This window comes from Fulmarus glacialis, unplaced genomic scaffold (genome assembly GCF_000690835.1).
Source record: "Fulmarus glacialis isolate BGI_N327 unplaced genomic scaffold, ASM69083v1 scaffold35953, whole genome shotgun sequence".
NCBI classification, from domain to species: Eukaryota; Metazoa; Chordata; class Aves; order Procellariiformes; family Procellariidae; genus Fulmarus; species Fulmarus glacialis.
Genome location: NW_009202965.1, coordinates 17,791 through 34,868, shown reverse-complemented (window position 1 = coordinate 34,868; position 17,078 = coordinate 17,791). Strand labels below are relative to the sequence as shown.

General features: G+C 36.0%; 1 protein-coding gene across 1 annotated transcript in view; it reads left to right on the top strand.

Annotated features, from left to right (window-relative positions):
* The window catches only part of LOC104074392 (vacuolar protein sorting-associated protein 13A-like), a gene marked incomplete at both ends in the record, with an annotated part of 46,244 nt that overhangs the window by 12,733 nt on the left and 16,433 nt on the right, over window positions 1-17,078 (top strand). The window contains 9 exons of the mRNA XM_009574484.1: window positions 952-1,084; window positions 1,866-1,983; window positions 6,878-7,016; window positions 10,979-11,063; window positions 12,806-12,978; window positions 14,479-14,635; window positions 15,022-15,101; window positions 15,344-15,403; window positions 15,485-15,641. Coding sequence (XP_009572779.1) covers window positions 952-1,084; window positions 1,866-1,983; window positions 6,878-7,016; window positions 10,979-11,063; window positions 12,806-12,978; window positions 14,479-14,635; window positions 15,022-15,101; window positions 15,344-15,403; window positions 15,485-15,641 — 1,102 coding nt within the window. The remainder of the gene's footprint in view (window positions 1-951; window positions 1,085-1,865; window positions 1,984-6,877; window positions 7,017-10,978; window positions 11,064-12,805; window positions 12,979-14,478; window positions 14,636-15,021; window positions 15,102-15,343; window positions 15,404-15,484; window positions 15,642-17,078) is intronic.

Sequence of the window (17,078 nt, the reverse complement as noted above, 5' to 3'; positions counted from 1 at the left end):
CTTTCCCTCAGTTATGTACTGGATAAGGTCAAGCCCCAAGGGGGAAAATGGCATATAAAATTAAAACTGTATCTCAATGCAGATACATAAGTGGACTTAATTAAGGTTGCACAGGCAATATTAATTTGGTAATTCTGAATTTTCAATCTGCAAGTTATTTTTAATGTAAAAATAGTCATAGTTCAGTAGCACTGGAAGAAGAAATGCTATGTCTTAGACACTAGTATGTAAACCTGTTTCACGGTTATGAACCTTATCTTGAATGTTATCTGGGTCCGACAAAAAAAGGTATGAATACAAAATTATTAGACATTCAAGGATGAGGACAGCCACATTTCACTGGAGCTGAATAGCAGAGAGGGCACATACAAATGTGAAATACCAAAGTATGAGCATCCCAAAGCTGAGTCAAAGGGATATTGACTGAAGGAAAGACATTGAACATGGATGATGAATAGTCCAAACTCTCTTTTCCCTTTTACTTGTTTTGACTTATATGTAACAGGGTAATGCCACGCTAAATTCAACAGGATTCAAAAATAGATTTCATGTTTCAGAGGTGATTAATGCAGTAATATTTTTATATATAAAAAACCTGAACAGTTATTCTTCTGATTACAAGGGGGTTGAGACTTTGTACTTTGGGGTATGAGTCATTTATTAAAGGAAATTATTCTATACAAAATATATTGTATAAAACTTCATGGATTTTAATTCATTTTTTATTTTGTTTCTTTCCTTGAAGAAGAAATGGATTTTAATACTGTCAATTTTTTTGTTTTGATACAGGCTACTAATTTTAGATATCTCCTCTGCTGTGATATTTGTAAGACTGCCCTTATAATGAGGACTTAAATTTAATCTTTTGTTGTGGTAGGATCAAGTATTTGTAGAATTAGTGCTTTGAATATTTTTGAAATTGATTTATGCTTTTTTGTGACTGTTTTTAAGATGAAAAGCAAAAGTCGTTCTGATTTATCAGAACTCAAAGTAGGACAAAGCACTATTGAAGATATAATGTCAAGAGCTTATGACAGTTTTGATATCCAGCTCAGCAGTATACAGTTACTGTACAGCAAACATGGTAAGTATTCATTAAAGTATATAAGTAAAAATATTTTATATTTTATATTTTTAACTGAAGCAGTGGAGAATCTTTGGAACATACTTCTTTAAACTCATGTTCTAAACTCAGTCCTAAAACATGTTACGAATTTCCAAAACGTATCTTTAGGCCTTAGATTCCAACCTTAGCTTTTGCTGAATAAATAAACTTATAATAAATCCCTTATTTTTGAAGATGTCTCATTTGATTTGTTGCATAATAAATGTAAGAGTGTGATTAATTATTTATGGTATTTTCCTTCAGTGCCTTTTCCTTGCTTCCCTCCAAATTTAAAGCAGAATCCATGAGTAGGTGTAGGTTTGATCATGTTGTGAGGGTAAAGAAAGGATCAGAATCCCTTATTGAAGGAAACTTCTACTAGTAGTTTGAGAACTAACAATATAGAAAGAGTCAGAACCAGAGAAGTCTTAAGCATTTAATTCTTAACCCTCTGGTTCCAGAAGGGGAATCCAGAGCCTAAACTCCCAGTACCATGCATGTTAAGAATTGGGCCCTTAGAAGTCTGCAGCGGGGATGGGATAGCCATTTAGATGTGAACAGTAGAAATTATTGAGTAGTCTTGTATGTCTGAAGTTCAGATCTTGTATAATATGTATTGATAGAGCTGTAAAAGACATCGTGTCACCTGAATTTTTAGCAATGTGTACTAGCTAATACAAGACACTTTAATTCTGTGGTATGTGTAATGAGAAGAAATCTCTTTCAATGTTCAAAGCGTAGGTTTTCTTTGCTCTTCTAGATGAGAACTGGCAAGAAGCTCGGAAGCTGAAATATTCATCTCAACATATCTTGCAGCCCTTGGATGTAAAAGTGAAATTTAGCAGGGCTATGGTTGTTACAGATGCAAGAATGCCCAAGTATGTGTTCTCTCCTAGTTTGAAATTTTATGGTAAATGACTTTTTTTAGGAGTGCAAAAAGAAAAAATCAAGGATCTAATACTTGTGCTATTTTACATCAGCCATGTGTGAATCTTGGAAGTAAAACACCTTCATCGAGAAAAACAGAATAAACCCAAGAAGTTGCCAGATATTGAAGAGGTGATAGAATGTTATATTGTTATAAAATAAGTATCTATAATATATTTAAAGATTTTTATTAAAGATATTAATGCGTGGTCTAGTTAGATCTTTCTAATAGCTGCATTTCAGTTCTCATTAGAAATACTGAGGAGCAAAAAATCTGAATTTATGAAGTCTTTTTTCTAAATATCACAAAAATATTCTGAAAAGTAATGAGCTGTCATACTCCCTCTCTTTCACTTAGGTTGTTCATCTTGTTTGTTTACCTACTACAGATCACTTCTCGGGGAAACAGCTTTTAATACATCGAGTATGCACTTAGGCTTATTCAGCAAAAAAACCTACTGTTATGGAAATTGTACTCAATCAGAAGAAAATATATGTTACTATTAATGATGAAACTTTGATGTTAAAGATCACTGAGTCAAAGTGGCAAAGATTAACATTGCACGTATTTTGGAAAGCGCATCTTCACTAATGTCTAATAAGGACACTACTACCTAAAAAAAATCCGATCATTTTTGAAATACTTGCAAACTAGCACATTAATGCATTACGAGGTAATTTGGTTTATTAAGTCATTAGTAAGAATCATATTCTTATGCTACAAGCTACCGTGTGCTTATTTAATTCATAACACTGTTGGAAATTCAGTTTTTAGTTAGGCACTTCAGAAAATTAATGGCATAAAAATAGACCTAGTGTGTAGTACAATCAACAAAATCAAGAGGCAGTTTATGAAATAAAAGAATTACAAAGAATCTAGGATTTGCTTAGTCAGAAAAAACCCCTAAAGATAATGTACCTCACCAGGGCTGTGTATTGTGAATGCAGATCAATGATTGCATGGTATAATGGTGCCACCTTCTGGAAAGCTTGGAGGTCAGATTCTGAATTTTGATGCTTGACTTTATATAACATCTTATTCTTTCCCTCCTCACTTCTTCTCTGTTTGGTGGAGAAGGTGAGGTAAGGGAAATACAACTCACAGGAATCTGTCTTTTTATGACAGAAAGTCCAGGGAGGGAGAGTGAGATTTCATTTCTATGGTCATATAACAACAGAATGTCATTTTAATGTAGGTTTGTAATCGACATCTCTCCAAGCTAGTATAACCTGGATTAAGGAGTGTCTGCTCTTAATGAGAACACCTATTGCAGTATTGTAGTACTACCTGTCTTAATTGTCTAGGCTACCAGGTGTGCTTCTCCTTTTGGTAGTTTGTGTCTAGACTGATTCTGGGAAATTTTTCCCTAATGGATATTATTTCTGTGTTCTGAATTCTCATACAGTCACTTACTTGACAGTAAATAGTTTCTACCTGTGTCTAGAAGTTGACAAATTTTTCTTCCACTGAGATAGTAATATTTCTTGGAGATCAGCTGCTCTTTCTTTCTGAGTGCCTGCACTGTCTACAACTCTTAGGAATGCCATGGACAGCAGTTTGGTACTAGATAAGCGTATACCGCAGTGAGTTGCTAATCATAACTAATACTTTAACATGTACCAAGAACAAGTAACCATTTCAAATCTAGCATGTTGATACCATGACTCAACAACAGCTGAACTTGTTCATTTTGTACCTGGTTCAGTCTCCAAATCCTTCCAGGATGTGTTCTGCAGATAGTAGTATAATGCTCTAGAGTCATCTACCAGTCTTGAAATGACTGGTACAGCAGCTTTTTACCTGATGGTGGAGATTTGACTTTTTCTTTAAGGGCTTGCTGCTCTTCCTTCTTGCTTTGAGCTCTTTAAAATTCTGAAGTCTGAAAATCGTGAACTCTGTATAGTATATATCTGGCTAGGATCTTACGATAAATTTTTACATTTGGTTATATATCTCCTAAATCAGTTAAAACTACAAATGTTCTCTTTTCTGTTAGTCTCTAGCTTTGACTACTCAAACCCATCAATACTATCAGTATTAATGTAGCTTCAAATGCCCAATCTCTTGTTATCACTGCATAATCTCCTTTTGTTTTTAAGAATGGTCAGTTAATGAGTGTTTATGTATAAATATTTAGGCCCGTGTGATCTCTAGATGACATCGTGCACAAATGATAAAAATCAATTGATAGCTTTCGCGTCAGCAAAAATCCCCTAAACTGTAAATTTTAGTAATTATAGTTGAATAGGGTATTATGCATCAGTATTGCTCACATCAGTTACACACATATGAATGTATGTTTAGTATAAATGTAGCTATTCCTTTATGTTCCAATTTTTGTAAGTATACTTGCATATAAAGCCAGCATTATATTTTTCCTGAGCTTTTTTTTCATTAATGTTTGGAACTGTAGCACAGTTCTGTTGAGAAAGGTGAGTGGAAAAATGTTTGTTCTATAGCAAAAACTAGTACCAAAAGGGCTGTGTTTACTGTAGTAGAATTTTATGAATGAGTCCCTTAGATTGGAGGGTGCCTATTTCACTTTAAGTTATCTAAAAAGCAGGTGTCTGTATTTTTTTGATTCTTTGATGTTAGTACTTCCTTGTACAGCCTTGTACAACCATTGAATCCAGTTGAATTCCTTGTGATTTTGTTGTTCAAAACAATAATGAATTCACCAGGACTTTGTGCTGGCTTTGTTTAGGAAAGCGCATGTCTATATTGCTGCCTTGAAGAGAATACTAATTTATGTAATTTTCATATGTTGAAGACCACTGTATCAATGGCCTTCCACTGTTAACCTGTGTTTTCATCTGCTCGTGTTTCCTAACCCTTAAAATGGGCTTTCACTCTGTGGTTGGATCTGAATATCTGCCTTTCTTTCATTTCTGAGGATAGGATGCAGTGTTCTTTGTAGTTTCTGTCACTTCACGTTTGGAAGCACTAATATAATTCTGTAGCCTGTGAAAGTTTTTTTTTGATGTTTGTTTTATCCTGTGATATGGTTCTCCCATTTTCTGAAGGAGGTGTCTGGGAGTCTGTCATCTGTTTTTTGAAGGTGTGTGAAGCCAGTATTAGGATACCGGTATTAAAAGCAGCCTTCCATACAATAGTGGTCATTTAAAAAAAAAAAAAATCCAATTTGAAGGAATGTGCTTATTTGCAGCTTTGAGAATGGCATTCTTAACATTTCCTTCTCTCTAAATGTAACCCATCTGAACTTGGAAGAAGTTTCTGCACAGATTTCCTCATCAATTGAAGTACTTAGCTCCTCCATGCCTCAGTCTCTACAAATTGGGAATAATTGTATTCTGCTTCCAGATGTTTTCCGAACCTTAAAAGCTTTTGTTAAAAGAGCAGTCTAGTGAGCCTGGGATTATTTGCAGTTGTCTGCCTTCTGTCTGCTAAGTGCCTTCCATGTAACTGCATGGGCTGTCTGCTGTGTGAAGTTTCATCAAAAATGTCTTAACAATATACATGAATTTTTGTAGGGAGGCTTAAGTGCAATGGAAGAGAGAATTGCTGAGTGTCCTAGATTATTGGATCATTCAAGCAGTAGATGGACAGGTCCTTTCAGACCTGGCAGCTACACTTCTACACTGCCCCTCTCCGTTAAAATAAAAGAAGAAAAAAGAAAAAAAAAAAGGTCTAAATTTCTCTGTGACAGAACTGGAATTAAGAATAAAAGTCAAAAGTAGCTGAGAATTAATTCCTTGAGAATTTAAGGATGTGAAGAAATTCATAAACTGTAGAGAACTAGGTACTTACTGTTACAGTTTAACAGATACAACTTTGTGCTTGGCTTGCACAGGTATGAGAAGCTGTTTTTCCAGTTACTCTTGTAGTATCAAAGTACTCTTGTAGCCTGAAAGTTAGTTGAGGGTGAGTGAAAATTTTGGGGGTTTTTCTCCTCACATTCTCCGATATGTTATATTTTATGTTCCTTTGAAGATTGAGCTGTGAGTTAAGCACAGCAAGACTGGGAGGAAATAGCAGGTCCTGTTCCTTGCACCCCACATGTTAAGCATCTGCTGCTGCCTGTTGGAGAGAGTTGGCTTATTGAACAGACCTCTTTATCTGTTCTAATTAGGTGTTGTAATAAAAGCATAATAATGTTCTTGGACCCAGTTTTCTGCTTACTTCTGTTCTGCTGACTTCTGTGAGAAACTGGGATGGGTTTTAGGTCTTTAAAAAATCATTGTCTGCATTTGAAGTGATTCTACTTCTTTTTGGCGAAAACCTATTCAAACAGCTTAAAATATGTTTTAAAGACTGTTATTTTATTCTTTTATGTCCTTTAGAGCTATGCCATTTATTCCTTTGTTAAGTATCTAGACTACTGCTAGAGTCAGCTTAAATATACATAACTTCTAGGAAGTATTTTGTATACTTTGCTTGAAGTTTTGGGCTGTAAACATTCTTATGCAAAAAACCCCCACCTTTTCTTCTGTAAAATACTGTGTAAAGGCTCAGTTATGTGATTTATTACAAGTAATTAAATTAAATATACAAACAAGAGGAAACAATTTCTGATTGTGAGGAAAATATGCTTTATGTAGCCAAATTAGAAGCAGTTGTTAGTATTATTTGCAGTCGTGATGCGCAAGGCATTGTATGAAATGGAAATATAAATTACGTTAGTAACTGGGTATTTGCTGTTTAAGTAACTCCTCTGTGTGCAACAGAAGTTATGCACACACACGTGCACGCGCGCGCGCACACACACACGCAATGGTTAGATGAGTGATTTTCTGACCAGGAAGACTTGTGTGTTTTTCAGAAGAAAATTCGTGTAAGGTTCGAATGAAATAGTTATCTTATAACTTTGATTGTTTACAAAACAGGTTCAAACTGTCTGGACAGCTGCCTTTACTTTCTATCCAAATATCAGACCAGAAGCTGAAAAGTATCTTGGAGCTAATTGACAGCATTCCTAAGCCAGAAAGTGGTCCTGCTACCAGTTCTCCTCCAAAAATAACTGAGGTAAGGTTTTTAAAAAATATTTCATTAATAATTATCAGAAAATACCTTCTTGCTATTAGCAGTGCAGTTTTGAAAGGAGCATTTACTGAGTACCTCTTGAAAAACTTAGCTAATTCTCTAAAGCTATAGAAATTTTGCTTGTTATTTAGTTAGTTTATTGTGATCTTTAGCCAATAATTATGAAATAGTTGTCCAGTGGTTGAATTTAAAATAAAAAAATGCCAAACTTTTACTACTCTGGGAATTACTTTGTAGGTCATATTAATCTTGATTAACAAGATTGTACCTTCAAATTTACACACGTATCAGAGTGCTGCCGAGTTTGGGTTAGCTATTTTGTTTAATGAAAAAAATAATTGGAATTTTTAAAGTTGAAGTATTGCGGATTTTAGACAGGAGTTTAACTTTCAAAAACAAAACAAAAAATATCCACTATCTGTGGCTAAATGTTGGCTAAACAGTGCCTGCCTGGCAAAAGTGGCAGCTTCATTTCAGCTGACTTCACTGCTCTGCCCAGCTTTTCTTTATTCAGATACAACATACCTGAGTGGGTGGCAGTTCTGTCTTGCATTTCGAAGGTTTAGGAGCGTGGAGTGAGTTCTCTTCCTACTTCCCTACTCCCTTACCTTAGTGAATGTGGTTCAGGTCACTATTTTACGGTTTCTTCAGGACAAAGGATTGCCACTTTCTTGCTATTGTTCCTGAAAAGTATGTTTTACCTTTTGATGTGAGCTGTTTTGAACAAAACTAGGAAATTAACTCCGAATTGCTAATTTTTAATATCACTGTAGTCTGAGTGATCTGGCTATGTTTTATATATTTTTAAAGCAGTCAAGGACAAAATTGGGCTATCCATTTTTCTGTCATCTGTAAATACTTCTAATTATCTGTTATTTAATCTGTGTATTTGATTCTAAAGGAATAATGGTCATATTTGTGGGGTTTTTTTAAGATTACTTAATAATTATCTTTCCATCTTTATACAAATTATTCTGCCCAGTTCCTGATTGCTGTTGCTGCAGTTTTGGTGGTGTTTTCTATGGGTTATGCTAGCATAATATTCAATAACTGTAAATGCACGTGACTAGACATGCATACCTACTGAAAGTATTTGAAGAGTGAAGATTGTTTCCCTTCAACATGTAGTTCCTGCCGTCTCTTTAGTGGTGATATTAAAATTGTAGCTAGTTTTGACCTGCTCTTTCACTCTTCATATACTAATAGTATCCCCAGTCAAAAGCTGCCGTATTCTCTGTTTTGTGCGGCTAATCACAGACAAACTTTCTTAAAGGATAAGTGACGGGATTTTAACTTTACATAAACAAAATGTGCACATATAGGATGATTATCCTGTACTTTTTAACATTGCCTATACTTGAATTTAATTATAGAATTCAACTATTACATTTAAAATATTTTAAGTGACTTTGCTGTGCTTAGTATTACCTGTACATTACTTGTGACGTACAAGATGAGATGAGTAAAGACTGTTGAGCCAGTGTGAATGTATTTGCATTATATGCAACATCCGTATTAAAACTTACCGTTAAGCCTGTCTGCTCAAGCTTCCATCTACCGCAGAGCTTGACTCTAATTGCTGATACTAAGTTCAGTTAATTTGAGTGGATTTGCTGCGTTGGTAGCGGCAGATATACTCCCATGCTTTCATCCTTGTAGCTGAAATTCTTCTGAGCTTTGTTGCCATGACATCACTCCTGAACCAAAAAGGATGTGAAATCCTTTTTCAGAGCTCCACATGTGAACTTTGTTATTTACATTTTGAGTTAGTGGAGGAATTGTTCTTGGGCTGTGAAAACAGAAGACTCTTTGAAACAGATCCTTCGAGGTTTTTGCACCCTGCGCTTTCTTGTGCTTTTGTACAAGAAGGCTGTCCACTTCCGTGTGGAAGGCTTTATTTCTCATGATTTGGTACTGAGAAGTCAAGTCCCGCAGCTTCTTCTCCTTGTCTTCTTAGAATGTGAAAGTGTTACAGATGAGACACTTTCACAGTTATAAGACTCCTAGAGACTTGGTGTATCTATCACTCATAGACATGGATATATTCAGTAAGGTCAAATTATGTAGGCTGGAGACTGAGAAGAGAGACTGATGAAATGTAAAGAGTGAGGTGAAAAATGGAGCCTTGGAAACAACATTCAAAGATGAATGTTTCTTTGTTACCATAATACTTAGATTTCTGTAAGTTACTGAGTTACTGAATAATTGTCTGAAACTGGGCTTTGAAAGTAGCAGTAATGGGGTGGGGGTGGGAGTGGGGAGAACTACTGTCATGGGTGCAGTCCAGAGCCAAAGGCAGTCAAGAGGAATGGGCACACAGGCAACAGACACGTCTCTCCTTACTTTAGTACTCTGTGCAAGGCACGTGTATACTAAATATGCACGTGATTCATGCAGATGAGAATTCTTTACAAACTCAAACCTCCGAGACTACTGAGGCTTGATGGGAAATCTGGCTTTGGTGAATAAACCATTTGGTTACCTTCACTAAGAGAATTTAATTCTGTCACATATGATACCACATGGAGTGAGGATTCTTGTCCTTTTGTCCACTCTAGTGGCAAAACAGTGACATTTCACATATTTTCAGTTACTTCTCTGGGTTGTGCATAACTGCATCTCACAATTAAAGACTCTACTAGCATCTCTAGTACAGATCTCTGATACGTGAAGAAATGAGATTCAACAAGGCTAAGTGCTGAGTCCTGCGCTTGGGTCACAACAACCTCATGCAATGCTACAGGCTTGGCGAAGTGTGGCTGGAAAGCTCCCTGGCGGAAAAGGACTTGGGTGTTGGTCAGTAGCCGGCTGAACAGGTGCCCAGGTGGGCAGTGTGCCCAGGTGGCCAAGAAGGCCAACGGCATCCTGGCCTGTATCAGAAATAGCGTGGCCAGCAGGAGGAGGGAGGTGATCGTGCCCGTGTACTCGGCACTGGTGAGGCCGCACCTTGAATACTGTGTTCAGTTTTGGGCCCCTCACTACAAGAAGGACACTGAGGTGCTGGAGCGTGTCCAGAGAAGGGCAACGAAGCTGGTGAAGGGTCCAGAGAACAAGTCTTATGAGGAGCGGCTGAGGGAACTGGGGCTGTTTAGCCTGGAGAAGAGGAGGCTGAGGGGAGACCTCATCGCGCTCTACAACCACCTGAAAGGAGGTTGTAGCGAGGTGGGGGTTGGTCTCTTCTCCCAAGTAACTAGCGATAGGACGAGAGGAAATGGCCTCAAGTTGCACCAGGGGAGGTTTAGACTGGACATTAGGAAAAACTTCTTTACTGAAAGAGTGGTCAGGCCTTGGAACAGGCTGCCCAGGGAAGTGGTTGAGTCACCATCCCTGGAGGTGTTTAAAAGACGTGTAGATGTGGTGCTTAGGGACATGGTTTAGTGGTTGACTTGGCAGTGTTAGGTTAATGGTTGGACTAGATGATCTTAAAGGTCTTTTCCAACCTAAATGATTCTATGATTCTATGAAATTTAGAAACAATTCTGTCTGCTCTAATGTTTTCTCAGGTCTTTTTTCTTTTTTTCCCACCTGCCAGTAGTATTATGCGATTTTTATAAAGAACAGTTGATCTTTTACAGTTCTCTGAAGTTGCCATACTGTAATCCTGTGAGGGATTAGGTTTTGTCTTTGCTGAGTTTTCATATAATGTGCTGTTTCTGTCCATCTTTCGATCTGTGAAGTTAGATATTTCAACCTCTTTGCTGTTGTTTCCTGATGTGTTCTCTCTGTAACTAGATGAATGTGCAGTACCGTGCTGCTTCTACCTGATTTAGGCCTCATTTCTCCCTGTGCTTTTGATTTTAGTAATGTAAGTGTTTAACTGTAATGATTTGCAGTTAAAATAAGACCAATTTCCTTAAGTTGTAAAACTTCCATGCAGTATATGTGTATGCAATAGCATGACCAATGAATTCAAGCAAAAAATTTTATGGTATCTCCTGTTTTAGGCTGCAATATCCCCTGTGCTCTCAGCACCACATTTGTCACAAGGTGTGTTTCCTGTTTTGGATCTTCATTCATTTGCTGAATCAGGTAATACGATCTATTTCAAAGCCTGATTTAATAAACAGGTCAAGTTAAGTTTTTGAGTTCACTGAATTAATTTGTTTCTTTTGGAGTAAGTGACCATTTGTGGCTTTGTTTCAAGTTCTTGAATGTTGAGTAGTGTTATATTCTGTGCAGCTTATTATAATTCACTCTGTACAAAATTTTTGTGTATTTTCTCATAGCAATAAAATTCTGTATGCTTGTTCTTGCCATTCCCTTTCTGAAGGCAAAACGGTAAAAGGTTTGGTAGGATGGATTTACTTACTTTTGTCTTTGCATATGGTACTACAAATCTCTATTCAGAACCTCTGAAGTAGTATGTATGTCATTTTTTGCTTCAGTATGGTGATGGTATTAATTATTTTCTTCTTGTGAAGGATTTCTCTCCTACTTAGCTGGATTTATTTAATTATTTATTAAAATTTAAATTATTTATTTAAATACAAAATACTGAAACAATGTTAGAAACCACTGTGTTATAAACAAACATCACTTCAACTTCTACAGGATCAAACAGAGGATTGGCTGTGGAGACACTGGTCATGTTTAATATTGCCTTGCTGTTCAAGCAGCTTAGCTAGATTGTAACATTCCATCTAGGAGTTACAGCTGAAAAATAATCAAACATACCAATGTTATTTCAGTGTCAATCAGCTTTGTCATGCCAAAACACTCAACTGGAAAAATAGAGAACAATACTTTTTCTCTTCTTTCACGTTAATGATATATGTAGTTTGCAAACACCAGCAAAATTATCAACAAAGTTAATTTGCGTGTTTACTTTATCACTTTAAATTCAGTAAGTGTACAGTATGTATAGAAATATGTATCTGTGCATCTTAATCTATTTTTGTATGAGTTCCTTTAAGTGCCCAAAGGTAGAGAGAAAGTGTCTTTCAATTCTTAAAAATTAGGGTGAGATGGGAGCGAACACTGGCAGCAATTAATTTGAGAAAGTAGTAACTAGATTTAGATTGAGTCGAGTCTGTTTTTTGATTTATACTATACATACAGCTGTGCAATCATTTGAAGTGATTCTATGTTATTTTTCCATCTTCACTCCCCCCAGGCTCAAGGGTGCTTTTAAGCCTTAGAAAATACCTCTTAATGTAATTTCTTCAGTTTTGTTCCAGAAGAATGATACTTCTTCCACAGTTACCTTTAACTTCGCTGTTTATAGTTTTTAGGTGAAGGAAAAGAGCCTTATAGGACGGTGCAATCTATTTGTCTTGGTTATACTTCTGTCAGGTGGATTAAAAGCTTGTTGTCCTTAGGAGTCTCTCCTGAAATGGGAGATCCTTAGCAGGGAGAGATCCGAAGTAGTGCCACTGATAGTGAGGCAAAGGCTTCTGTACAGGCAGCAGCAGTCAGACCAGCAGAACAGTTATTAAGCTATTAGGACACACCAAAGGCAAGATGAGCCATGGTTTGTGCTGTCTTTTGCACAGCCAATAGTGAGAGAATGCTGACGAAGGAGTTAGTTGACGAGAACTGATTTATGATGATGTGATAGAGGGAGCTGTAGGTGTGGTGAAAAGTTGTGGAGGCAGGAGTGGAGATAATTATAGAAACGGACTTTGTTGGTTGCTAGTTATCAGTTAGGTAATCTTCTCATACTTGTACATTTAAGTTTTTATAGATGTAGACATAAAAATTCTGGGTCATAGTACTGCAAAACGTTGGCTGTCTAAAATGTATATGTAATATTGTTGTGAACTAATCCTTAGAATCAGAAGAAGAATTTTATGATGCTCTAAGCAGTCCTGTGGAAGACATGCCATTTTTTGAAGCCCCATCTGGTTCCCTCAAGCGAGCTAGCAGTACAAAGCGAAAAAAACTGCGTAAACAAGAATCTTTGAAAAATATGACAGAATTCCAGCTAAGGTTTGAAGTAGCTGAGGTAAAGTTAATTTTTTTTTTTTTTAAATTTCTCTGAAGCACATCTGAACTTTTCCTGGTTTGTTGTGTTCATGAATCCATGTCTGCAGAAGTATTGATTCTCCATTTCTTTCTGAAACTATTCTGTAGAATAGTTTTTCCAAGTCACAGTTGTGCTTCTGCATCCTTGTCGTCACTGAAATGCTTTGATTTATCCACTTTATTTCCCAACTCATTTTATCACTGAATTTCCTTTACCTAACTATCACTCAGAAATCACATTATGTATTAGCTGTTGACATCTGGTTTCCAGATACTGCTGTGGTCACTGGGAAAACTTCATTAATGTTTCATCTTGTAACAAGCACCCTATTTTTCTGCTCCAGTTTTTCCCAGACTCTGTTGGCCTCACACCTAAATCTGTAACATGTTCACTGTGAGGTGTTTTATGTGTTATTCTTGCTGTTTCGGACTCGGGGAAGAAGAAGAGTATTTTACCCAAATGTGAGACACTGTTGCCAACTGCATCAGTTGGTCTAGTAAAAAAGATGGCCTCTTACCGCTATCATTACCTTTATCATTAGACCATCAGCTATGACAGTGTTATTGCTGCTACTCACTGTATAACTTTACACATAAACCATACAAATTCAGTTAGCTTCATGAATTCTGTTCGGGTAGGGCTAGGGCTTACAGAATGGCTTCAACACATCATAACTAGCTTGCAACATATATACTACACCTTACAGAAAATACATAAGCAAATAAAATTGAAATGTACTGATTTTTGTCTGATGACAAGACCTTGTTTAAGAACTACTAGTCTAAAGATAAATGCTGTATTTTGCATTGTTATCTAATGGAATCTACTTATAATCTATAAGAAAAAAAATACAATTGAGAATCTATTAAGAATCACCTTCTCTCTATTGGCTTTATAGTTTAAAATTACTTACTGGGTTTGGTTTTGATTTTCCCTATGTGTAGAGGGCATTATGTGCAAAGGAAGAGTACATATCTTTGTTTTGCTTTGGTTGTGAAAGGCAGATAACAGCTCGGCTAGGTATTTATTTAACAATATCTTTGTCATGCATGGGTGAAAAAGTAGGAAATCCTCTCACCTGATATTCAGCTTGGGAATCTCACTCTTACCAGGAGAGTTCAAAGCAATTCCAGTGAAAGCAATAAACTCTTCATGCTGACTGAAAATCTAGTTTTGGCTGTGTTGAACATTACTAAATGCTTTACAGAGTTGTTTTTAAAAATTAATTTGTTCATGTAAGTGTAACTTTGTTATTACATGTGTGTGTGTTGGAAGTTTTCGTTAAAATAGCAGCAAACAGTGTTCTAGCAATTTTGCTTGTTGAACTGCTTATTTTTTCCAGGGCATTTGCTGTATAAAGTTAAATGATCAATACACATTAACCAGTAAAATGTATGTAAATATATAATCCTATTTAAAAATTAAGAGGATAATCTCCTACTTTTTTTTTTTCCTGTTTGTTTGTTTGGGGTTTTTTAGGTCTTAATTAAATTATGCCGTCTTACTGGTAATACTGAGACACCCGTGCTGCAGCTTGATATTGTAGGGTTGGGCACTGAACTTAAATTAAGAACATTTGACATGACTGCAAATGCTTTCCTTCGTGAAGTTTGTCTGCTGTGCCCAGAGTATATGGGTAAGTATTTATCAAATAAATCAAAGTCTGATCAAATAATTATTCACAAATAACAGTGAATTTGTCTTCAAAAAGCCTGTATGGCTTTCTTTGTCAACTGAGGAAGATTTGCTTCCTCAATTAAATGTGAGGCAGGGGGAAGGGAAAAGTAATTCAGAAGCTCATTCTTTTAGTAATGCTGTGGTAAATATGTTCTAGTGCTGCTGATTTTAGTAGAGACATCTAATTATTTTAGGTCTGCAGAAGAGGTTTTGTGATTAAATAGTAATGACAGCTAGTAGCTTAGTTTGTAGTCTATAGATGATTAAAAGAGTTGTAGAAAACGTGTCAATTTTTTTTCTTTTAAAAAAAAAGTAATATTTTTTATTCTTTTGGGCTTTTTTAAGATGATAATGACAAGCCAGTTTACATAATTACTACTTTGGATAATGTAGAAGATGATCTTCTCACTCTGGAGTACATAAAGGTGAGAAAAGAGCAGACTTCGCTTTTGAATTGTAAGCCAATTATAAACAGTACAGTATTATTGAGCAATTGTTGAAGGTTTTTCCTTACTTATTCATTCCTTAACATACTGGGTGTCATGCGCAAAGTCTGTCTGGTCCCTAAACAGATTAACTTGTACATCTTAAGTTGTAGTGGTTTTGAAATAAATTCTCTCTAATGAAATTTGCAAACTTCTCCTGATTTGTTTGTTTGGTGGAATAGGCTGATATTAATGGACCAGAACTGAAAACTGCCTATCAGAATGTTCTACAGAAAATAAAGGTATGATATCTTTTTTTTTTAACATAATTTTCTTATTGTGGGGGGAGAGGCATATTGGATAAACATAACTTGTTCTTTCAGGTGAACTTTTCATCTCTAGATGTTCATTTGCATACTGAAGCTCTGCTGAATGCCATAAACTATCTGAATAATCTTCTACCCAAACAAGAAACTAAAGTTGTGGAAGAACCGGTCCATGAAAAAGTAGAGGAGAAGAAGGATGTTCTTAAGAAATTAAGTAAGTTTCTTTACTCTTTTTTTTTTTTTCCCCCTCCTCTTTTCATTCCTCTCTTTTAACTTGTTTAAGCAAGGAGGGAAACAGACCTATTTTCATTTTTGTAAGCCTGTCAATGACTTTCGAAATGAGACATTTTGTGTAGGGTATATTTACTTATCCACTTCACAGTCTTTTTTTAATTTCAGTGGTAATAAGAATGTTAGCCATCAGAGTACTATGGACTAGCAAGGGTATACTCTTATTCCGTGGCTGGAAGTGTGTAGGTGAGGAATAACTGTATAATTAATGAAGCAAGGTAGATGCTGCAGCTGTTGACATTTCCTGAGGTAGAAATACTAAGCATGTTTTTTCAAGATATGTGTTCAAATTCACTTAGTTATGATAATCTGCATTGAATGGTAGGTTGCTGGCAGTGATTATGTTCCTAATGGTGTTCTCCCATATAACAAGCAAAGTATTTTTGCATTGCAGCATCAATGCGGAAAAGATGTTTATAAAAAGTAAGGAAATAAAAAAAAATATAGGTTAGAAAATTTAGCATGAAAGTGAAAACTTTCTGTGTAAGTATATTAAATATATTCTAGTCACTTTTGTGCTTTCCAAATAATAGCATAATTACTGTTTTAACTCCTCAGTAAAACAACTTTGTATTCCCATCATCAAAATATTTTTGTTAGTTTAGGTTTGCAATCTGCAGATGGGTACTCACTTAGCAATTTATTGATTTCGTAAGCATTTCATAAGCTCTGGGACAGTTTTGGTTCAGTTTCTACTGATTTGCTGAATGTCTGAATTCTGTTTGGCACTGATTTTGTAGAAATAATCTGTTGGAATTGCTGCTTTGGGTTTATGAACTGGCACATGAATTTGGATTTACCTTGAATTGTAATAAATAGTCCTTGCATGGTGGAAGATGGCTTGAGCATTTTCAATCTTTTGTTATAAGAAGCTAGTAATAGCATTCATTGATATCAATTACTGTGTTGTTAGGGACACATAAGTAGAATATGAATTCCTGCAATTTGAGAGAAATCTGGTGAGCCTCTTCATGTTTATCAAAGGTACCTGGTACTTTGTAGGTATCTGGTTTCTATATATAAATTTAGGGTTCCTAGCTTTCCTTGGCCTGCAAAAGCATTAGCATGGTTGCATCCTGAAAGGGGTGCAGGCCAGTCAGTTATCCAACAATATTGGTCTGAAGGAATTACTGTGCTCTAATAAGGTTAATCTCATCTCTTTCCATGTGCAGTTTTCTGACATACTGGTTAAGACATACCTTTGCTGTGTATTTGAGGCACTGAGTATCTGCAAAAAAAACCCCATAAATTGTCTTTTTTGGGGTTTGCTGGGGTTTTTTTTTTTGTTGTTGTTGTTGGGTTTGGGTTTTTTTTTTTCTTTCCTGGGATGAAGTGAGACTTTTGATTGCCTTAACAGTTA